The 25240-nt window shown below is 27.4% G+C and overlaps 1 protein-coding gene across 2 annotated transcripts; it reads left to right on the forward strand.

The window, feature by feature from the left end:
• The first annotated feature begins 291 nt into the window (after positions 1 to 291).
• LOC107454967 (retinoid-inducible serine carboxypeptidase) lies at positions 292 to 24846 on the forward strand. Of its 2 annotated transcripts, none has more exons than XM_016072352.4 (13): positions 292 to 1108; positions 4092 to 4219; positions 6756 to 6845; positions 7711 to 7866; positions 8427 to 8501; positions 10901 to 11011; positions 14489 to 14617; positions 15938 to 16031; positions 18205 to 18318; positions 19656 to 19718; positions 22795 to 22875; positions 22989 to 23146; positions 24526 to 24846. In XM_016072352.4, exons 1-13 carry the CDS (start codon positions 1057 to 1059, stop codon positions 24589 to 24591), a joined length of 1317 nt encoding a protein of 438 aa, XP_015927838.1. In that variant the 5' UTR covers positions 292 to 1056; the 3' UTR covers positions 24592 to 24846. The 2 variants fall into 2 exon arrangements, with proteins under 2 accessions (XP_015927838.1, XP_015927829.1); XM_016072343.3 differs by having other exon boundaries at positions 618 to 1108; positions 4089 to 4219.
• Positions 24847 to 25240: the final 394 nt, after the last annotated feature.

Genomic DNA, 25240 nt, shown 5'->3' on the forward strand with positions numbered 1-25240 from the left:
TAATGAGCCATTAAACTGTTGATCTAGAGCAGTGTTTCCCAAACTTTATGACTTTTGAGAACCCTTTCTAAATTTTTCGTAACGCTGTGTACGACTAATAAAAAATGAATGTATTTCTCACTATAAAAATTTCCACAAAAGTTAAAAAACACAACTGGCTGTTTACACTACTAATTATTAACTATTAACTCTGCAAAAAATAGCCAATAGAAAATTACATAATCGTAAATTTCCATGGCTAGCTTTGTTTTTAAATGAAATGTTTTGAGACTTTCGTTGTTGCAAGATATTTCGCATAAGAATGCGTACCCCCGTTAAACTGCCCCTGTACCCCTGGAGGTACGCGTACCACAATTTGGGAAACACTGATCTAGAGATCTATTAACCTGATCTAACGCAATTTAGCCTATTGTAAGATGACAATAGGCTATTGTAAGATGACAATAGGCTGTCACAAAAAATCAACGCACGCATTTAATTGAAATAGGATGAATTTCAAGAAATGCATTCCCACTGCATACGTTTTTTTGGCATGCGAAAAAAATTGCAAATGACCAAACTAATCATTACCACCTTGATGTTAGTAACCTCTAGTTCACGCTTGAGAACACGCTTGTTCAGCTATTTTTTCGAGTGACTGTAACTCGCTCGCAGTTCCGAAATATTAAAATGAACCTGCGGAGAAAGAAATTCGTTCAGTTTGGATAAGCGTAATTTGAGAAGTGAAATACGAAACTAAGCAGTCAGCAGTTTCCGCTTCAAGCCGGTTTTCTACTTTCTGTTTTCATTTAGCGGCTCTTGTTGATGTGAAACTATTGTCGTCAATCAGCGATATTTTTGTTCCTATTTATACAGCAGCAGTGTCCTGTCTTTTGTTTGTAATTATTTTGGTTTTTGTATAGGAAGTTATTTCTACTACGTTCTAAATTTTAAGAGATCCGTTCTCAAGTATCAGAGTATTTTTGAATTGAACTTTGATCAGTGCGAGATAATATTTGTTTTGAAAAAAAGGGAAATTTTCCAGTCACTATCATAAGGTCTTGACTCATAGCAAACATGAAAGTTTTTGTTCTCTTTGCTGTGGTATTATTTTGTGGGGCTTCTTCAGGTAATTTATTGTTTATTAAAATTCTAAATTTTTAATTTTATTAATAATTATATTGACGTTAATTTAAAATTTATTTTGCATGTTGCTTGAACATGTTTTAAATTGTAGATACGTATTCAAATCGTTATCATGTATAGCCTTGATTTTTAATTATGTGAAAGCGTATTATTCCTTTGTAATAATTTATTTTGTGATGGCCAATTAGGTATTTATAATTTAAAGTTCGAAGTGTTAATCTACATTGTTTAATTTTAAAATTCCCTTTGGGTTTTGCATGTCTTTAGGAATTAAATATTCTAATCAGAACTTATAAGTTATGAATTTTAGTAATACAAATGATCCTTATATTGCTATTTCAAGGCCACGTGTTGTCACCTTCTTAAATTTCAATTAAAACACCCGTTTTTGAAAATTGAGATATTCTGTTTACATGATCTTTAGTCTTTAGTTGGGCTAGCATTAAATTATTTCTACTCTTTTAAGTTTATTTTTTGGTACATTTTCAGATAATTTTTCATTTAAAGTATCCTAATATTGAGTTCCAGACTGAAATCTAGCACTGCTTTAAGTCTGAGATATTTATTATAGCAACTAATTACCATTGAAATTAATTATTGTGTAAATTGTTATTTTACATGATTCAGTTCCATGATTCAGAAATGAAAATGCTCCTTTACAATTGAAGAAAACTTTACATCTTATGCATTAATTATGAAAATTCTATGACCAATTGGTTTTAGCCAAGAATGTAAAAAATATGTGAAAATTTTCAAGGAACATTTTTTAAAATATTTATATAATCATAAAATTGTTGGAATTTGATCAAAGTAATTCACAAATATGTTCAAATTTTGGAGAATTCTATTTATACTTTAACATATTTTACTACAAAACATAGATATTTCTTAACTAAAATAGTATCATTTCTTAAATTAAAATGGAATTCTTTCCAAAACTCTGTTAACTTAAAATCATCTGGTTAACATAGCTGTAGAATAAAACAATTATTTTTAGAGAGAGTGGCATAAGGTATATTTATTTATCTGTTTTTTTATTTAATAATTTATTCTAATTTTAGGTGATGTACTATACTTTTGCTTTTATGCATAATTTAGAATATAACTATAATTTTTTTTCTTTTCATTATTTTAATTGTTTGTGTTTGAATGGGGGATATTTTTCATTCTCTAGGTTAAAAAAGTAAATAACTTATTCTGAAGTAAATATTGCTTATTTAGCTCTTTAAATAATTGAAAATCGTTACTAAATATATTTATCATAATATTGTGATTATATTATTACATGTGATTATTTTATAATGAAAGATGTGATTATTTTATAATGATAACACTTTCAGTGTTAAGCCTTAATTTTGAATGATAATCAAAATTTTAAAAATAGCAAATAATATTAAAAAAAGGATAGTAAATAAGTATCACTGGTAAATATCATTAAATATGAATTAAATAAATTAGTTACAAAGTGAATACGATTATAAGTTTTTTTCAATTTTTTACCAATCAAAACTAAAGATGTCTGTATTTGTTATGTTTATTAATGGTTATACCGTAGGGAACCGATTATCCGGAACGATCGGGACCATCGCTATTCCGGAGAACTGATTTTTTCGGTTTTCTGAATCGCTACAAAAAGCCGTTTTTTTATTGTTAAACTCAACTAAAAATATATATATATTGGGAAATAATCTTAAAAGAAGAAAAAACGATGAAGTAAAACACTAATGATTATTTCCAAAATGATGGTAAGGTAAACATCTTTCAAAAAAGAAAGAAAGATCCTAAAATCTTATGAGGAAAAAAGCATTTTTTTAAAAAAATGGCGGGAAAATTTATCGAATTTCGTTCCGGTTTTTTGGTTTTCTGATTTCCGGATAACGGGTTCTGTACTGTATCATGATTTTTCTGTTCAACGAAAATACACTGGCAACAATTCGAAATAAAAAAATGGTTGGTTTCATATGCCTGTTTAGGCAGAGAGGTGCAATTGTTCTTGTTTTCCAATGGCGCCATCTATGGCCAAGAATTCGACTTCTGCCACCCCCATTCGCCGCACCCTTTTATAGAACGGACCCATTCATACATCCTTTCATTCATCCACAGATCGTAATTTTGACCTGAATCAGAAAACGATCGATCTCCAATTCAGTACCCCCCAGAGGTCTTGATTTGTTATGGGAACATGGAGGACTTTGCGACTCGACAGATTTAACATGCATCAGTCACCATTTTACTACACGGGGAGTCTTCGGCCAGCGGGGTTAGAACCCATGAACTCTGAAACATGGGACCAGCGCCCTACCTACCAGGCTATCCCCGCCGCATAAAAAACAGTTATAATTATTTATTTTTTTAATAAAATCAAATGAAAATTATTTATTGCTAATGGTTTTGAGTGTTATCTTTCATATTGATTAATACCAGAAATATACTTAGTTTTCTTCTTATACCTCTTCACTCCATAGGGAGCTTAGGATCTTTGTTGAGACTCCCTATCTCTCCCTGTCTGTGGCCAAGTGTTTTATTTCTCTTTATGTTTTGCAGTCTAGCATCTTGGAGTTTTTTCGATTTTCTGATAGCGTGTCCAATAATCGCTATTTGCTTTCTCTGATTTCTAATTCTATTGATTTTTATTTACTGATTTTGAATAATTCATTGTTAGATATTTTAAGAAATCATTTTATATTAAAAATTCTTCTGATACATTTATTGATAAAAGCCTGTTACTTATTTATATTTGTTTTTAAGTTGTACCAGGTTTCTGATCCATTTAAAAATACTGATTTAACATTTCGGTTGAATATTCTTATTTTTGTTTCATTTGATAAAGTCTCGCATGGCCAAAATTTATTGAAAATAACAAAAGCATTGTGCTTTATTCTACCTGTTGGCAATATCTTAATTTATATGGTAGTTTTAATTATAATTTTATTTATTTACTAAGATTGATTTCATTGCTGTAGCAGCTCCTGCTGATAGGAAAGAAGCCTGGGGCTATGTTGATGTCAGGAAGGATGCTCACATGTTTTGGTGGCTCTATTATACTGACCAGACTACTAACTATGCAAGTTATCCTCTTGTGATATGGCTGCAGGTACATTTTAATTATTTATCATAAATGTGCATTTTGATTGTGAATAAGTATATTTTATGTTTGGAATAGTGTATGTTTACGACGATTTACTGTAAATTTACTGAGTGGACTGTAAATTTACCGATTGATTTTAATAAAGGATAATACACCATAGAATGTCCTCAACAAACGAAAGAACGATGTTTTTTGTATCCAAATTTTTTATTATAGAATGCTCACTATAGCGCATCCTCAATGAGCAAAGTAATAAACACAAACATTAAGAAGCGCTTGTCAAATTGGCAAGTTGCCTTTACATGGCGACACAACACATTTAAATACATGACATTTAACAGTGTACAATGCCATTGAACAATTTAATTTTCAATTAAAAATAGAAGTGAAAAAAAAAACATTTAAAAGGAATGATTTTGTGGGAATTAAAGTAAAGTTATTTTATTGTTGAATAAAACAACTATTTACCTGTATCAGTATGAAATATAATACAATTTTTTTTAAATAAGATTCATAATAATTGATTGAAATTTCATTATAATTTATTTTTTTTGAATTATTAAAAATTGTCAAAACAAATAATACTTATTTCTTCCTCGCAGCTGGAACTAGGAACAAGTAAGATGAGTTTTGCTAGTTTTTCGATGTTGTTGAAGAAGCATCTAACTTCAGGTGTCACTGAGCATAAGGTTTTAACTAATTCCTTTACAGAATTCGGTTGCAATATTTAAAAAAAAAATTTTTTTATCTTTTCTTTTGAATCACATGCATTAAGCATAAGCTGGATAATCGTATAGGAATTTCAGACTTTCTTCTTTCAGCGGTAAGCGATTTTCTGTTTCTACAACTTTCCATTTAGATAAAATCAGAAATTTTGTCTTTAAACTGCAGAATCAGTACATCGCAAAATATTGTTTTTGTAGTTTTCTGCTACATTTTCTGTAACATGATTTTGAGTAGTTTCCAGAAAGAACTTTAATGTCTTTTTTTCTTCTTTGTTTTCTGAGATCTTCTATAGGAGCATAATCAAATTTTTTGCTGTATTCTTTTGTTTCAAGCAAATTTTCTTTAATTTTTTTTTTTCAGTTCAAAACATATCAATACTGTCTTTTAATATATATTACAGTATTCATCATTCCCACTTTTGTCATTTTCCTACTCTGTAAAATCTGTACAACTTTTTGAAAATGATCCTAGATATTGACAGAACAGTTTTGCTGATTCAATTTTACAAATAGCTATAAACGAAATAATTTTTTTGCTGAAAATTGTCTCACTTTTTCCAATTGGTCTAGCAAGCCACTACCATGAATAGTTTTACCCAACTTCTCTAGTGTTGTAAGAATTTCCACATAATACTTTAAAATTGAAAAAATTTAGAAAAATCTGCAAATTCAGTGATTTGAACATAAAGGCCTATTGCTAGTATGTCTTGAGCTAGCTGCTTCTTTGAACGCGCATCGAAATTCGCCCTGTACATTTAATGATTGACGTAATAAAATGCCGAAATCATGGGCGCAAGACAGCGAATTTTGAACAGTTGTTGCTTTACTTGTATTTGGCATGACAAGGTTAAAAAATCAAAATTATTAAAAATTATCAGTTATTTACAAAAATTACTATCTTGAATTCAGGAAAGTTTTTCAATTATTCTATGAAATTTTTACACTTTGCTTCTGTGTTTAAAAATATTAATGTTTCAAAAGCATTATTTATACTAAACAAATTTTACAGCTATTTTACTTTAAATATAAAATACTAATTTAACTGGAGAAATTTTGATAATTTTTTAAATAAAATTTATGAAATTATAATTAAAAAAGGGTTAACGACCTTTGCAAGATTATATGAGCTGATTGTTCTGAAACAGAAGTCAAATTTCTAAATTCGTATGATTTTGAACAACTTCCTAAGTTCTAACTCGTGATATTTATGTATATGCATTTTTTTTTAAAAGTAAGAAAGTGCAAATCTTTTTTGCCCTCTCTTTAAAAAACCTCTTCCTAACAAAGAAGGAATACAAGCAACCTTACAAAAGAAGGAATGAGTGAAAGAACTTAAAGCAATAGATTTTTCTGTTGTTGCCCCTGATCACTACTGTCGTGACTCTCTTTATCATAGACAGCTTTAATTACAGAAAATGCTTTTAAGTTAGGAGTCCCATTCAAGCATTGTTTTTGTAACTCCTTTAGTATGTTTTAAGAAAACTTTCTTACTTGGCATGTTTTTATTAGCAATATTTTTAAAAAATCTTTAAAGTGTTGTAAATTGTTGAAGGAGATTTTTCCCCTTCTCCAAAAGTTGAGGATGACTAGACGCGCATATTTATATTAAAGGTTGTAAAATAGTTTAGCAAAGATGTCTGACAAATAATATAAATGACATTATTTCGTGAATTAACTTCAATAAAATATTTTAAAATGTTATTTACAACAAATGTTTTTTAAATTTTTCTATATTTCCTTTATAGGTGTTCAAATTTTTACTAATTTTTTTAGTTTTTACCTTTAGTAAATATTATGTTCTTTTGCATTCTTAATAGGGTGGTCCAGGAGCATCATCTACTGGCTATGGTAACTTTTTAGAGATAGGACCCTTAGATGAGCACTTGAGACCAAGGAATTCTACTTGGGTATATTTTCCCCTTTTTTCGATAATTATAAATCAGTGCATTTCAGTAAGTTTGTATCTTTCAAACACCATCACTATTGCAATCATAGTGCATGCCAATCATTCAATCCATTCATTTTTATTTTTTCTCACCATCACTTTTTAAAGATGTTATTACATAAATAAAAAAATTATTCTTTAGTTCTAGATTGCTAAGAATAGAGGTTGCTTAAAAAGCATGAAAGGTTTTGAAACTAATAGTTTTACATTTTAGTGGTGTGTAACATTTTTTAAATAAGTGGTTACAGACAGAACATGGAGCAAATTAGAATTGGTAAAGCTTGTTTACTATGCTTTGTGTTTTTATCTATAAAAATAAAAGAAAGAGTTTGTGTGTCTTTTTATATTTCTAGAACTGCTTATGCTAGAATTCTAAAATTTGTTTTTAGGGGACATTTTAGTCTCCAATCCTAAAAAATCTTTTAAAAATTTAATTAGATTATTCAAAAAGGCGATATATATTGCTAAACCCAGAAGAAAAATGAATTTTTCTCCTGGATTTAGTGATATATATTGCTAAAGATAAAACTGCAGACAGTTCTTTTTATTATTTTTATTTTCATTATTTAAAAGATAACATCAGTGATGCTTGCTTGTGGTTTTATTTAGACAAAAAAAAAATGAGAAACAACTTACATTTTAAGGATACATAGCTTCTAGTAAAATTTTAAAACCTATTTCTATAAGTCTAAATTATGTAAAATCAAGGATATTTGAAATTTTAAAAAATTATGGTGTGTGCTAAAGTGTAAAATTATTGGAGAATATTGCTCGCTTATAAAATTAAAAACTATAAATAATTTTTTATGCAATAATTTATTTTTTAGCTCAGCAAAGCAAACTTGTTGTTTATTGACAATCCTGTTGGTACTGGCTTCAGTTATGTAACCAATAAGTCTGCACTGGCTACAACTAACAAGCAAATAGCTGATGATCTTGTCACTTGTTTAACTTCAATATTAGATACTGTTCCAGAATTCCAAGTAACTAATTAATTAATTTTTATTATTTTCTAATGTTTATCTGTTTAAAATTATACTAATTCTTAAACAAAGCATCACAATCACAATTTAATGCTTTTTTAAAATTGTTGTAAAGTTTAATTAAATGTATTTGAAAAAGTTGGTTTTTAAGATTAAAAAAGTATATCAGTGACATTATAATTAGTTAAGTGAAATATATTCAAAATCATTGAAATCATTGAATATATTCAAAATCACGCTTGCAAATTTCATAGAAAAGCTGAAATTTTTTTTAGTTTTTTTAAAGAATCTTTCAAATTTTATTGTGTTAAATTTAATCAGAAATTGTACTCTGACACATTATTGATGCAGGATGTAATAGTTTCAATATTATATTTAAAAAATTATTGGTACTGGAGTGTGAACTGATAGCGTGCTTTTATTAATCAGCAGTTTGATTTAAATGTAGCAAGATTAAGAAAATTCGATATTATCTTATCTTCTTATAATTAATGCATTCGATACTTAACAGGTATATTTTTTTATTTTAATTTCTAAACCTTTTTTTTTTTCATTGGTAGAAATCTCCATTGTATATATTTAGTGAATCCTATGGAGGAAAAATGACTGTGGATTTCGCTCTTGCTCTGTCCAAGGTAAATGTTTTGAAAATTAATTTTATTTATTTATTTTTTTTCATTTCGGTGTACTTCTCATGGCTTTGTTTTTAAAATAATATTCTAACCTTAAGTCTCACAGTAGAAATCATAATAAACAACAAATTAAAAAAAAATTTTAGTGGTAAGTAGTATTTAATAGTTAACGATCTTTATAAAAATTTTAAACATGCTTAACTAAAGTAGATTGTCTACTTAGAATGTTCTAACAATTAAGAAGAAAATGAATTTTTTTCCCTTATAGCTCAGCTAGTAAGATAATCTTTTAAATATCTTTCAGCATCAATTTTGTTTTATTATTTGAAATGAAAAATGAAATTTTGACAGAAGAACTTTATAATCAATCTATTCAAAGAATCCTATAATTCTTGATAAATTAATTTCCAATTAAAATAAGAGTTGTATTCTTTTTCTGCATTGTTTAAAAACTATAAAGAAAAGGCTGTTTTTTTGTTTATATTATACTTATTAATATTTCTTTTTAAAAAAAATTTTTTTTTCACTGCGTGTTATAATAATGGAAATGTATGACCAACTACTTAAATGTTTTTTCCTATATTGTTTTTCTTTTAAACGATATAATTTTTGCTTATCATAGCAATAATAAAAAGTGGAATTTAAAAAAAATTGGACTGATGGTCGGAAAATATTTCTACTATTGATAACTTTGACAAAAAACATTTGATTGAGTTAACTCTTGTTATTCTTGAATTCAGCTTGCTTGCTAATTAAGAAAAAAAAATTTGGTTAGAGGCGCTAATATCACAGGAAAACTTTTTTTATTAAATTCAGTATTCATTTATTATGTTTATTTTTGTCTATTTAACAAATTTACAGCAATGAACACAATTTCCATAACATACTTCATAGTGCTGAAAGCTGTTAAGCTTACTTTGATCTCTTAAAACAAATTTTCCCCTAAAGACTCAGTGTGAAAAACTTGACAAATGTAAAAAGGTGACAGTTTTTAGTATTATTGTATTTTACTTTTTATAAAGTTTTGTTTCACTACAAGTTTCTTGTGAGGATAGCTGATTGAACACAAATTTTAAAAAAGCCAAATAAAACTCAAGTATAAATGTTTATTTATCAAACTACTTTATAAATTTTTTTTAGCAATCTAATTACTGTATGAACTTTGTGTACTAGAAAAATTTTATTTATTGATCTGTGTTTTTAAAGGATAACTCTGGAATTCAATGTTATCAAATTTCATAGTATCAAAATAATACTTAGTAATAAACAAAATTCATTATGTTGATATTACAAATTTTAACCATCACCATCCATGGAATGTTTTTTTTTTCAAAGAAAAAGTGGTGTTACTAATACCTTAAAAAATCATAAAGTTATATTAATAAATGTAAAACTATTGTTATAAAATAAGCATTGAACTTATTGTAATGCTAATGCCTAATCAGTTGCATACATATAATCTATATGTTAAAATTGAAAGAAAAAAAAAAGTTGTTTTCATTTTTTCTGAAGCATCATTTAATTCTGTATATTGTATAAAGTTTCAGACAAATTATATTCAGTTGGTAAAAAAGTTAATGTTTTATGATATATTTGTGCTTTTTTTATTAAATCTATATTAAATTCATTTATGAGATCTTTAATTTTTATACAGCATTATATAGAAATGTATTGTTTTGTGCTAGTTAAATTACTCAGAAGAACAATTTTTTCTTTTTTTCTTCTGTTACATGAGAGTTTTTAAGAGATCTTGGATATATCCACGTCACTGATTTCAAATGTGCAATCCGTTTCTTTGTCCAAATTACAGATTTTTTTTTTTTTAATGACATTTTTATTTTTGTTCTTTTTTTTTGTCAAGATGTACAAGTTAAGAAGCTAGGACTGCTTCCTTATTATAACTTTATCCGTAAATAAGTAACGTCATTTCTGGGTATAGGTTCCCATGCAATATTAATCCTTATGATGTGCCTTAACTTTCCTCGAAGTTTGTTGCAACTTTTATGCCAATCCTGTTATACATCGCTTTCTTAAACTTGTGCATTTTGACAAAAAAATGATCTAAAAATGACATTTAATAAATTTTAAAAAAAATCTGTAGCTTTAGGACCAAAACTAATATCAAATTTGAAATCCTCACACCCGAATTTGACAAAATCAAGTATCTGTATAAATGCAACAAAAAATTTGTTCCCCTGTGTAATGTATTAAGTGCCAGGCAAATTTTTAGTATTCAGTTTATTAATAAAAATATAATGTTTAAGGAAACGTTTAAACTTTTTTTAGATCTATATTAAGTTTATTTATAAAGTCTTCAATTTATGTACAGCATTAATAGAAATTTATTGTTTTGTGCTTGTTAAGTTATTATATTAGATGCACATTTTATTAAATTATTTCAGGCAATTAAGAGTAAAACCATCAATGTCAACTTTAAGGGAATTGCACTTGGTGATTCTTGGATATCACCCATCGATTCAGTTTATACCTGGGGTCCATATTTGTATGCTACAGTAAGTAACTGTAATTATTTATTAATTTTGTGTGCAGCAAAGTTTAGATGCAAGTTTTTTTTCCATATCACATTGTAGTATTTATTGTTTTTCTATGAATGATCATGAATATTTTATGATTAAAATTGTTAGCAATACAAATTTCTAACTTTGTTTGAAGTTTTTTGAGTACCTTTAAACAAAGTAATAATTCCTAAACCTTAAGGTTTCACATTGAAGTAAATTTTATTTTATAGAGTACTGTTAATTATATGAAATGTCAAGTTGCTTGCTCTTTTTTCGCTTTTTTCTATAATTTTAATTTTTTGAAAAGTAACTAAATTTCTTCAAAGAGTAATAATAAAATACATGTGAACTTTTTTAATGCATTGAATGTCGCCTTTTTTTAAATGAAATTTCATAACGAAATCACATTTTCACCGTGTTAAAATAAAAATTATAAAAAATTACCAAATACTATTACTGGAAAAGAACTGTTATAATTTAAAAATGGACAAAAATTATTAAACTGTTTCATTTATTTATTTTAAATTTTTAAAAAATGTAAATTTCTACTTTCCAAGAAAAGACTGTGACATAACTTAAGTTATTGATTTGATATGTATCTAAACTTCAATTTGTTTATCTTAAAAATAAAATTATTTCATTATTATTTAATGTTGACAGTTTTTCTGTGCACCATTTTTGTAATGCTCAGACTTAAGAGTTACCGTATTTTTTGGCGGAAGAGCCGCGGCGCTATCGAAAAAAAAGTTGTTTTTTTCCTACATGCGGCGCTTCCGATGCAGTGGCGCTTCCGACGAAATATTTTTTTGTAGCAAAAAAATTTGTCAAGGAAAGTTATTTAAGATGAAATAATTTTCTGAGAGAAAGACTATTAAAAAACGAAGTCGACGAAATATTCACCCGTATTGCGATCTGCTGCAGAACATCGCCAATTCTTAGCAAACTTTCGGCAGCAGCCTGTAAGAAAATAAATAAACGAAATAATAATTTTAAAAAAACATCGCATAAGGAGAAAATTTAAAAGGTATGCATCTTGTATCCACCCCCAGCTTAAGGAAAAATCGCAATCTAGAAATGTATTTAGCGCCTTGGCAATAGTAATTTAAGCGAACAGAAAAGGAAGAATAGGACCCTAAACCCGACACTCGCGGGACTGGCGAAATGCCGAACTTCGGATCTCTTTCGCAAAATTCCAATATGGCCCCCAAATATTACTATAATTCAATTCCACTGTTAATTTCAGAAAAACCAATAAATTTAGTCAAGTTTCGATCGTAGATTATGATGGGGTGGGGTGAATTTAAAACTGGCCCATCTTAAGAGAAATTTTACTAATCAAAATAATAATCTATGTAATATAATCAAGAAGAAATAATCAGAATCCTATGAAGAAGAAATAATCGTTTCTTCTTTGGAGCGAGATCATAGTTCTCGTTTTTTCTTTTAGATAACATTTTGTTTTAACAAAAGACGCTTACCTCGCAAGAAGAAAAAAAAAGCTAACAGGGAACTACAAAAAAAATTTTGAACAATGAATAACAACAAAAAACAAGCTAAAAACTAATAGCGATAAAAAAAAAACAAGCAAGCAACAATTAACAAGAAAAAATAAAAAGCAGCAAAATAAAAAAAAAATTTATGAATCGAATAAAAAACCGCAAAAGGGATAGAATTCATTTTGTTGTCCACGTGGTAGTTTCAATGTCAACTGGGTGTGGCCAATTTATGGTCAAACAGAAGAGGGAAATTTGGGGGTAAAGCACAGCTGTCAAGATTGATTGATCAGTTTTTTCCAACTTTCATTTCTTTATTTTGTTCATTGGAAATGCAAGTGTTTTTACTTCTCACTTTATTTTAAACTGCTTAAGAAACAGATGTTTCTTTTGACACAGATTTATTTTTTTTTTTCAAGCTTCTTTTTTTATTTTTAAAAGATAAAAGAAAGTACCTAAGTTACTTCAACAGAATAAAATTCCAAATAAAAAGAATATAGCTTATTTTTTTTGTCTTATCAATATAAATTTCTTAAAAAAAAAAAAAAAAAAGATTAGATCAGATTAAGTGCCAAATTTTGGAATGCTGGATTAGGGGACCCATACCGTTTTCTTTTCACCAACCCCTTTTAAATATTGAGTCACATTGAGTTATTTCCATGGAAGGAGAGGGCATTCTACTCACTAAAATTCCACCCTCAAAGATTGTGAAAGTGAAACTTATTTCCCGTTCGCTCATTTCTTCAGAATTTTTTTGGGGCCTGCTTAGTTATTTCTTATTCTTGTTATTATTAGTTATTTCGTTATTATTAGCTGTTTCGTTATTATGTATTAGTTTTTCCTCAAATTGTTAACGGTGATAAATTTTAAAATCTTTTTATTTTAAAATCTTTCTTTTAATAAATTTTTATTTTATTTTTCTTATTGCATTGTTTTACGGATTCCTGCAATCAGTTCAGCCTTAATTCAGCTACTGAACATATAAATATTCTTTTTGCTGTTCTTGTTTTTTGGCGCGGTGCCAACTAGTAAGAACAACTTTATTTTATATAGTTTTGTTGTTTTCTTTTTTTTTTGCTGAAAGAGAAAACTTTTTTGTTGCTTTTTTTTTTGCTGAAAAAGAAATTTTTTATTATAATTTAGAAATTAAAACTTTATTTTATGAAATGCATAAAAAAATTTAATTTTTTATTATACAGATATTCTAAATGGTCATTTAAAGGTCTCTTCTGAAAGGATGCTGATATACGCGGTTCAGCGCCATTGCGGCAAAAATTCATTTTTATCCAGGTGCGGCGCTTGTGACGAAGCGGCGCTTTCGCCGAAAAATACGGTACACTTTCAATAAAGACAAACATTTTCAATCTCCTTTCTTCTAAAAAAGCTGTTAAACTTTTATAAACTAAGTACTATGGGGTTTAAAAATTTATGCTCTCTATAGTACTAGAGGATACATCTGAGTCTGGATGCAATTAAGGACACATTATATATATAAAAGAATGATCCTACATATTTTTCTTCACAATGTTGTCTGCCTATTCTACTTGCTGTTCACCAAAATGTTTGATCTACTCTACTGAATTTTCACTTCTGTTATTCAAAAAATATGCTTTGCATTCATATTTGATTTATGTTTAGAAAATCAAGCATGTATGATTTTAATAATCTTGTAATTAAAGTTTATATAATTTTATTTAAGTTGAGGTTGAATAACAGCAGATAATCAGAGTTACAGAAGTTTAATTAATCACCAGTTTTTTAGTTATCAATTTTGTTACGTTTTTATTAATTATCATTATAACTTACTGTCATTTGCTGTACACTATTATAGGGCTGACATGTATTCAGATTTTGCAAAACATTTCAAGCATGGTTATACTATTAATATTTAATGCATATTTTTTTTTACTAAAAAATAGGTAGGCTTATATGATAGTTACTATTTGTCTTTATTAACCTATTATAAAATCTTTTTCAGTCTCTTTTGGATAAAGTTGGACTTCAGTCAATTAAAGCACATGCATATGAAGTTAAACAGGCTTTAGCCGCTGGTCAGTTCAAAAAAGCAACTGATGGATTTTCTCAGATCCAAGAATTGATTGGCAATGTTAGTATAATTATATTAGATTTTAAAGTATATACCATTTTATTGTTTGAGTTATGATATATTCTCATATAATTTAATGTAAAATTCATTTTACAATGAATTTTATAAAAAGATATCATTTATCGTTGTAGTGATTGATAATCAAGTTTTTCTACTTACTTAGGCACATGACTCAGTTTGTGCTTAGGCATAGTTATAAAAGGTAATTTAGTACTTATATTTTTAAATATATAAAGTATCTGATACACAGTAGATGCAGAGAATGAGGAGTTGGTTAATAAAGTTTATGCCCATCCTGAATATTTCCGATTATTTAAAATTGTACCTGTATATATATACATATACATACATAAATACAGTGATAAATTCCCATTTTCGGAATTGTCTGAACTTTGGCAAGTGCAGAAAATAGTTATTTCCGAATAATAGGTCTTTAAGGTAAAGAAATCCTAATTCAATTAAAAATAATCAATAGATAATTGTTAACATCAATTTCTATCAACAATCAATAAATCCACATGGTTTGCAATATTTTCGCATCCTTTGTTACAGATTTCCACAAGGTTTTTTAAAATCTCCATATTTAAATATGCCCCTTTAACATACTGCGAATTCCGAATGACATATTTCAGTTAGTAATAATTTCTGGATCCACTTGATTAGAGTTGATTCCACTGTGAATCTTCGTGGTTTTGATTATTCTTTTTTCAGTAGTTATTAAAACAGATTTTCACTTGATTTTTGAAATCTCAGTGTTTTAATAAAATATTATCCTGTTCGGCAAACTTCAAATCACATATTTTGCACTCAGTTATTGATGACTCACCCACAATCCCACGTGGATATACGATTGAAATTTTGACAGTTATTGCTAAGGATTTTCACTGTTTCTTAGTGCTACACCATGCATGGGGATTTTCAAATCTCACATTTGTTGAATTACTTTTTGATCTCTCGATTTGGGGGAATTTTATTGTCTGCGTGGTTTCGGCGATTGCATTTTCAACAGTTTGGGATTTAATGAAAAATAATTTAATTATAAATTAATATAAAATATAAGTGAAATGGATTTTTTGTGTCCATTTTAGAACTTAAAATATCCTTTGCAGGAATTAATTTCCATATTTAAGGCTTATCTCTCGAACCATTAAAATTGCATCTTACTACTTGAAAAAACCCATTATTAGATCAATATTTATTAAGGTGCAGTTTAGTACCTGAAAATCCGATCATTGGATTAATAGTTATAAAGCTGTTCTGTTTTTTATTTTGCATACTGTACATATAAATTTATGGAAAAATTTGCTGTGCTTGTTTTAGTTTACAAATGGAGTCGACTTCTATAATATTTTAAAGAATGAAGGTCCATCACCTAATAAATCTGTCAACACTCTGCCTAAAAATCACAGACTGTGTAAGCTATTTGATTATTTTTTTCTGCATTTAAACTGTCGATTTATTATTTAAAACTCTATTTCTATTTTATTTAAGACCTTTATTTTAAAGTGCCCCTTCTGAGTCATTTACAAACATTAATATTTTTCTGCTTGTTGCTATATTTATTTAAATCCTAATTTTTTTAAAACCAATTAGCATTTTCTCTTGCTAACTAATTATCAGACTTTGATACAAATGTAAAACTATCTGTGTAAATGTAAAGTAGTGTAAACACAGTCTGGTTAACCTTGTGCAGTTTTTAATGATTCTATAGTAAAGGTGAACAACCTTTTTCGCCTAGCGAGCCTCAGAAAAGAAATGTTAGTTTTCTGTAGCCCCGACGAAGATTCAATGAATTGTCTTTTTTATATTAAATTATTATTTATTTTTTCCTTATTATGATAAGAACAATACCAACTTTTCTCAACAATTAAAAACAAACTATAGCAATCTATATATATATACTATTTTCAAGGGGACTTGGTATCTGTATGATAATTTTAAATTAAACACTTGAAGTTTAGTATACTTTGTCTTTTTTTTTAAGGAAAAAAAAAACTAAATTGCCTCTGGATTTTACTTTTTCTACAAATAAAATTTTAAATTTTTTTTACTGCATATAAGTGAATTAAATCTTTTCATTTTAAGATGTCAAAAGACTTGAATCTTTTAATGCCTCGATATGCTTAAATTTTATTGTTATAATTTCACTTCTTTAAAAAAAAAATTGAAATCAGTTTAAAAAATAGTTATAAATATGGTAGCTCTTGTTAAGGTGGTTTTTTACTGTGGGCTGCCTATCGACAATTTGAGGAATACAGGTAGTGCATCCCTATTCTAGAATAACCTTTAAGTTAATTGTCAATTATCTCAGCCAATCTGCTCTATTGTATTTACAAAAATCTTTTTGTTTTTCTCTTCTTTTTTTTTAGTATAAACTTAATACTGATAATTGAAATTTCTCATTTTTTATTATAAAATTTTGTATATTTTACACTATCATGGCAAAAAAAATTTTAAGTTTTATTTGTAATTATTTGATTTTTAGAGTTAAAACTAAGTTTTTATTATAATATTTTGCAGATAATGTAATCAAGAAATAAGATATTCACTTGTTTTTGTCTGTTAATAGCAATTTAGCTATCGTGAAAATTAATTCAGATCATCAGTGAGCTTTTTATTTTGGATATAGCCTGAAATGCTTGTTTAGAAAAATGGACACAACTCAAAATAGGTATTTAAGAAAATGGACACGGTTGGAAATGCATGTTTAAAAAAAAGGACATAGCATTTGATTCTGATTTTAAAATTTACATATGAAAATTATTTCTTTTTTAACGAATGAATTAATGGATCCAAATAATTTCGTAATGAGATGTCATTCACAAATCTATATTATTTAGTACATTTTTTTAAAAAAAATCAGTCTTTTTTCGAAAAGATATTAAAAGCCAGCAAGTCTCTTTATAAGGTCGTCATGGGTCCTATAAATTTATAAAGGTAATAATCATGTTTGAATTAATATTTTTCAAAACCACTTTATCATTTAGTGTTCTGATTGCATAGAGATGTTTGAAGAGTTATCTCTGTTAATTTACCTTGCCACCCTTACCTCGAAGTTCAGGACATTGCCACTTAATAACTATGCTTAGTGTTTAAATAAGTACGGAATAGAAAGTATGAAATTTCTTATTACGTTTTTTTTATTGTTTATTGCAATGGTGCATTTTTTGCTGTGTCTGTTTTCTTAAACACACGTTTCAAGCTATGCCTAGAATAAAAAGCTCACCGATGAGATGTTAAAATAATTTCTGGAAGTTTTGCTTCTGGAGCAACCGCATATGTAGTTATTAAAACTATACATTTTGAAAAAGTACATTTACACATTGATCAATTATTGAGACTACCATTCCTTATAATTTTGATTTAAAAAAAACTTATACTTTCATTTTTAATTACATTTCACTTATTAACTGATAAGATAAAAGAAATATAATAAATTAACTCATGATTATTCTTGTGTCACAAATATAAACATTTTTAACCTCCCCCCTAAGAGAAATCTTATTTATATTCTTTTCTTTCTGATTTAAATGTTGAGTGTAAAATAGAGTTCATAAATAACTGAATAATTTATTTCTCCCTCAAAGATAAGTTGTTCAGGAGACAGGTAGACCGACTATACGGGGATGTCTTGTCTGACTTGATGAATGGGAAGATAAGGCAAAAATTGAATGACATACCAAAAAATGTCACTTGGGGTGGTAAGTAATGCTTAAGTTATCAAATGAAATTATATTATAAAAAAACTCTTGTGTAAAAAAATATCAATTGTACCTTTTATTTGTAATTTTTGTATTTTTCATGTCTTAATTATTTGATTTTACTGGTTTTTACCTCTGTTAATTTGGAGTTAGCGGATGTAGGCTTTAGCTATCCGTATTCAATATTTTTTAGAGTATTTCATCTCTGTAGCAACTGAATGAGTCCCGATATATTGAGTAAATAAAAAAAAGTCAAGCTGTGAATGAGAGAATCAATTTCTAAATAAATAAAGTTTTTAAACCTATATTTCATTGTTAAAGGGAAATAGAGTATACTTTGTGCTATTTATGAATAAAGCTTAACAATTGGAATAAAGCATAAAATGCGAAGCACATTTTATCTTTTTAATTGTACTTTATTCTTATTTTTCAGCTCAATTTCTTGTAATTCAACAGTAGTCAACTCAATTTTTTAAAGTTTTTAATATATTTTGGTTATGTTTTATTTTTGTTTTAGAATTACTATTATATTTATATTCAGTATGCTATATTATGATCAGTTATGTGAAATTTATAATGTTAAAGAACATCATACTTGCAATTCAGTATTCATTAATGCAGGTTAAAATTTGTTGAATGGGTACTGATTTATAATGTCAAAAATGAGTTTAACTATATTTAGAATTACTGTTTTTAAAGATTCCTTTTTTTTTAATTTTAACAATCAAGATCATCTTATACCTTTTATTAGGTAATATGATAATTTTCCTACCTAATGCTTATAGAATTAATATAATTTTTTAAACTGAAAACATGATCTAAAAACACAAAAGCTTAGTGATTTTTTTGTAAGTAAAAGATAGACATATATGGATCTGTTATGTTGGTGATTAGAATTTCTACATTCATTTCACATTTCAACTTGGACTTTGTCAGAGTAACATTACTCTCTCCAAATGCAAATATGCCTACCAAGGGTCACACTTTACTAATAGAAGGAAGAATATAATCATATAATACACTGAACAAATTTTTTACTTTCTTTGTACTGAGTTTTATTAACCACTATTGGCAAATCTGCAATCTGTTATAAATATTGAATAGGATTTAAAAAACTGAATATTTTCTATTTTATTTTATAACTTTGATTTCTAATTTTCTTTCACTGCCAATTTTATCCTTTTAATTAAATAGTTAAGTGCTCTTAGGCAACAAAATATATAAAATTAATATTTTCTTTACATTTCTTTTTAAAAATAAATTTATGTCTTATTCTCTTTGTTACTTTTTTCAGTTTTAACAAAGCTGTGTACTTAATTAATCATTTTCTGTGTTAGGTCAGTCATCTGATGTTTTTGAAGCACTTTCAGAAGATTTTATGAAACCTGTAGTGTCCTCTGGTAATTAATTTTTAAATTTTTTCGAAATATACGTTTAGTGACAGCATTATCTTATGATTAAAAAATCTCAGGAAAAAAATACAGTTGATGCTTGATTTAATCTTGATTGATCAAAGGAAAACGAATGTTATCGTGAGTGCACGAAAATACCATTAAGTATTTACTCATAATTGTGAAATACTGGAATAATGTGAGCAAACAATGCTATACTTTAACAGGGTTACCACTCCACAGGGAAAACCTAAAAAATACAGAGAATTTAAAAATTACCTAAAATAACAGAGAATTTTGATTTTTTCTTTACAAACTGGGATAGGGAATTTTGTTTCTTATTTTTGTCTTTTAAAAAATGGTGACCACTCAAAGCTTAATCTATAGGGTAAAGCTAACCATGTTATTTCAGCTTACCGTGTCTTAAAGCTAACCATGTCATTTCAGCTATACTAAACTATTTCATTTACTGTAGCATAATGTTTAAGTATGTTCAGCTGTTTTCTAGCAATTAAAACTAATAAAAATAGTTTGCCCAATATAGCTCACACAAGAGCACAGTAATTGTTGTTTCCTCGTAATATATTGTGTATAATATGTACAGGGAAAACACAGGGAATTTTTTTTCCAGATTTGAGTGGCAACCTTGTTTAATACGAATACGGCAACTAACGCGATGATTGATAATAACATATTTTGTTTATTATGGTTAATATAAATAGATGTCATAGCTAAAATAAAAGCCAAAAAATGCTTTTAAAATAATAATCTAGCTCCAGACTGCCATTTTTAAAAAATATGCATTCAGATAAATGCAAAGATGATACGTTTTCAAACTAAAATGAACTACAGGGGCAATAACATTACACAAGAGAGAATAGAATTTTCAATCAAGAAAAAGAATGATAAATTATTTGTACTCTTTGAAAGAAATTCAGATTGTGAATTCATTCTATTAACCTAAATAAAACGTGATTGTTGGTGCAATATATGCTTTTGATTATCAAGTAATCCATGTGTCACTAATTTTTTGACCATTGATCAGTACCACCATCTTGACATAATAAGAATCTAGGGACATCGTGTTACTCTTCTTTCATTCAAAAGCAATTCAAGATGCTCCGTATTGATGTGAGGTAATATAAGTAAAGAAATAGCGGTTTTAATAATTTCTTTGAAACTTTTTTAAAATTAAGTGCAAAATTTTAGTTTTACCTCGCCAGTTCCAGTTACCCGTTAAAATTTAGATTGATTACCCGTCCAGGTATCATAACATTTATGCAAAACAATATAAAAATTTTAATTTTCTATCAAACAAATAATTTACAAAATAAAGATTTAAGGAAATTTATTGCGCACCTGTAAAACATAGGTCTTTATTTTTAGATTCTTTTTAAAACTAAGCTTTAAAAAAAAATTTCAAAAAGAAATTTGGGATGACTTTTTGTATGCAGGATGATTACTGTAAAACTTTGCTATAAAGTGCAGGTATCTGCTATAGACTTCATTAATTAATTTTTCATTAGATTTATGGGAATTTTGAGTAGAATTTATTTATGTAGCTTTTGTTAGATGTTAAGATATTATAAAATATTTTAATAACACTTTAAAATGACAGTATATTAAATGAAAAATGTTTTATAATAGTATACGTAATTTATGTGCAATGAGGTCTACCTCAAACTCCTAGATGCATAGTGAAATTTTTTATTTTATCACCAAAGTTTAACAGAAGAGTAAAACAGCGATTATAGTGTACTTAACAATAGGATTTTTTCTCGGTATCCCAGTAATTTTGAATCCCCAAAGTAATTTCTACATCGAGCAACAAACCAGGGGCAAATTTGCTCTTATGGAAAACTTTTTCTGTGAAACTAACAAGCAATTGTGTTACAAAAGAAAAAAAAAAGATGAAATCATTTCATGGATAGCACGACAATAAGCTAACGTTAACCGGACTGGTTGAAAATTCTATTTATAAAGGTAACAAGTAAAAAAACTGCTCTATTAAAAATTTAAAGTTATCAATGGATAATTTTATTCATGCTGGCTTCTTTTCAATATAAATGTTCATCAACTTCTACTGAAAATGTAACAAAATGTCTCCAAATGAGTTTTTTGGTGAGTAATATTAAAAAAAAAGGTTTTAATATTTTTAAAATAAAATTTTCTTAAAAAAATTTCAATAACAATTTTTATTAAAAAAATTATCTTGGTTTTAACATGACTTTTAATTTTTGGGAAATTACTGATAGTATAAAATAATTAGTCATTTGTAAGAAAATATCTATCTTCTCTTAGCAACTATTGTATACTTCTATAAAATGCTGTGTCTAAAAACGTAAACAATAAAACATTACACTTATTTATATGCTGAAAGCAAACTCAGTATGAGAATAATACAGATATATCTTATTTTTCAACAGTTAACTTTAAATTTTACTCATTGCGATTTTATTAACTTTTCCAAGATATCAATTTAATTCTTGTATTTATTTAACTACTATATTAATACAACTAAAATAATTTTTAGCATTGTTTTCTGAACTTGTATGTCTTCTCAAGTAGACACTTCTCTTTAGTGAACATATTTCTCTGTTCTAAAGTCCTCTTTACAAAGGTTTCTCAGATTTAAAATTGTGCGCAAAAGTAAAATATGTCATACCTAAACCAGTTATTTCAGCTTTATTGTTAAGAAACTGATGAAATACACGGATTTCTAAAACTACAATAATTTTTTATAATAAAGTTACTATTTTAGATAAAATTTTGTTGAACATATATGACACTTACCCCTCACTAAATACCCGTTACTGGTTCTGAAGACTAAAAACCCAGTACATCTCTTGTCATTATAATGATGTGTTATATTAGAGAGCATAGTCTGTATTAACAGGTTAATGAAAGAGAGGCTGAATACATTAGTCTGCCACTTAAGTATTAAGATACCACTAAGGTACTTAAAAATATATCCTAAAAATTTCAGTTCTTGTGAGTTATGTGAAATAACTTTCTAAGCATTTGTTGATTATTAACAAATGGGTTTAAAGGTTTCAGATCTAATTTAAGCTATTTTGTTTTTCAGTCAGTGAACTTCTTTCAAATGAAACTTATATTGATGTTAATGTTTATACTGGCCAGTTGGATCTTATTGTTGATACTCTAGGTATGATACTTTTAAAATATCTCTTAATAACAGGCAATTAATAATTTTTCCTAAAAAGATTGTTTGACACTATGTTTTAATTTGTGTTTTTAAGTTTTTTGTTGACATTACAGGCACACTAGCATGGATTGAAAAGTTGAATTGGCCTGGCAATAAAGGTTTTATGACTGCTCCGAAGAAACCTTTGACATTTCCCAATGATCGCACAGGAGGATTTGTAAAGACATTCAAGCAATTTAGCTTCTTTTGGATTTTAAAAGCTGGTCATATGGTAAGTACATACTTAGTATTATTTAGTTAAGCAATTACTTTCAAGTAGAATAAACATTATTAGTGTTTGAAGTAAAATAAGTGTAAATTTAAGTTATAAAACATTTCGAAGAACAGTTCTCGATTTTGATTAAACTTTGTGTTGAAGTCGCAACGTAATTTAAGTAATAGTTTGAGTGAAATAATGATAAAAATTTTCGGAAATCTTTATTTACAAATCTTTTATGTTTGCCGACTAACAAAGGAAATACTCCAATGCAGTACTCAAATCATGATAAATTTTACCAATATAGCTTATAATTCAACATATATAGTTAACTTATATTTCTTCATTGTTATTAAGATAAATGTTTAATAATTAAATATTTACTGGGGATCATTTACTAGCCATATGTTTTTAACACTACCTTAATTGCAATTGTTTTAATTTTTGGGCTAAAAAGTTTTAACTTTTTAATAAGTGTTCAACCATCGAAAAAAAACTGTGTTTTTATGATGTGTTCATGTAACAGAACTTGGCTATCTTATTTAGTGTGATGTTATTGTCATCAAAGTTGGCAATATAATTATTATTCGCTTTGTAGTTCGATGATATATTGGAAAAGCTAATACTCTATAATTTTTTTTTTGTGTGTGTGTGAAATCTTTGAAAACATTTTACAACACACAAGCTGAATTGAAATTATATTTTCAACTTCCATACTCTAAGAGTATATGTACTAAAAAGTATGCATATGTACTAATATGAGTTCTATGATGAGTGTACCATATTGAGAACCCCAGAGATGATTGTGCTCCGGAAAAAATCTGGTTTTCCGCTAACCGCAATATGAAAGTTTCCAGAAATCCAAGGTCCAGAAGTTTAAAAAATTCACATTTATTTATAAAAATTCTTGTATATTTTATCAAAAAAATATTAGAACTACAATTTATACTTGACATCCCTTTCATTTGTAAATATTTTTTCTGGGAGAATAATAAATGTAATAAGAGATAAAATTAAACTTATAAATAATTAAGCATTTAAATTATGCTGCATATAATTTATTTAGAATTTCATGTTTTGAAAATATCAATGATTTAAATTTATAAAACATAAATTTTTTTAAATGTGTCATTAATGATTTTACTCAAGACATTTTCAGGATTTTTGAGTTGGGCTCACAATCCCCCCTGGAACCCATCTGTGTGACCTTGGGCCGCTCGAGTCAAAAAGGCTCGTTTTATTTAAAATACTGTGGGCTGTGAAGGGAGAATCACGGGATCACATATATATGATCACAGTCCTCAAAAGGGTTAAGAAATGCATTAGGGCTCAGCAAAATGGATATTACACATATTATATTAAAATTTTTATTTGAATATGAACTTATTTCTTAGGTTCCTTCAGATGCTCCAGAGTCTGCTCTCAAAATGCTTGACATGATACTTAAAAAGAATAAGTGAAACCCTTCTGTACAAAAATAAAGCCTACTAGAGATTAGTGTAATGTCTCTCTAAAAACATTATTGAACTCATATTTAATATTGGATATATGTTCCTGCTCTGTGAGAATTTTGCACTGGGGATCAGTATTCCTCACTCTTCATCCACTACTTACACACATGACCATATTTAGAGTAATTGTCTGATTTTATAAATGATTGTTATGTTTATTTGTTGTTTCAGTGTATATGTTGAAATAAAAATATTTTCTCGAAACATTTGGTGCATTCTTTTACAATATCTAAGTCTTTAAGTTTAATTTCTAATTGAAGTTAACTCAAATAATTTATGAAGTGGTTTAGGTTATAAAATAACAAGGATCCGATCAAACTGATGATAAAAAAAAAAGCATGCGTGTAGGTTTATTTTTTATGACAGAAACTACCTATGCGTTTATCATTTTAAGAACAGTTAATTTCTTATTGCACTTATGACTTTCATAACATTGTGTTTTCTTAATTATCTGAGTCAATACTCAGAATTGAAATAAAAACTCAATTGTGATAATCAATCAAAAAGTGTTAATTTTCAATGTCAAAAAAAAAAAAAAACTGTTTGTTAATGAATGTATGAACTATGCTAATGTTTGGTATCAATTCTATAATGTTAT

The sequence above is a fragment of the Parasteatoda tepidariorum genome, chromosome 5 (genome assembly GCF_043381705.1).
Source record: "Parasteatoda tepidariorum isolate YZ-2023 chromosome 5, CAS_Ptep_4.0, whole genome shotgun sequence".
Lineage (NCBI taxonomy): Eukaryota > Metazoa > Arthropoda > Arachnida > Araneae > Theridiidae > Parasteatoda > Parasteatoda tepidariorum.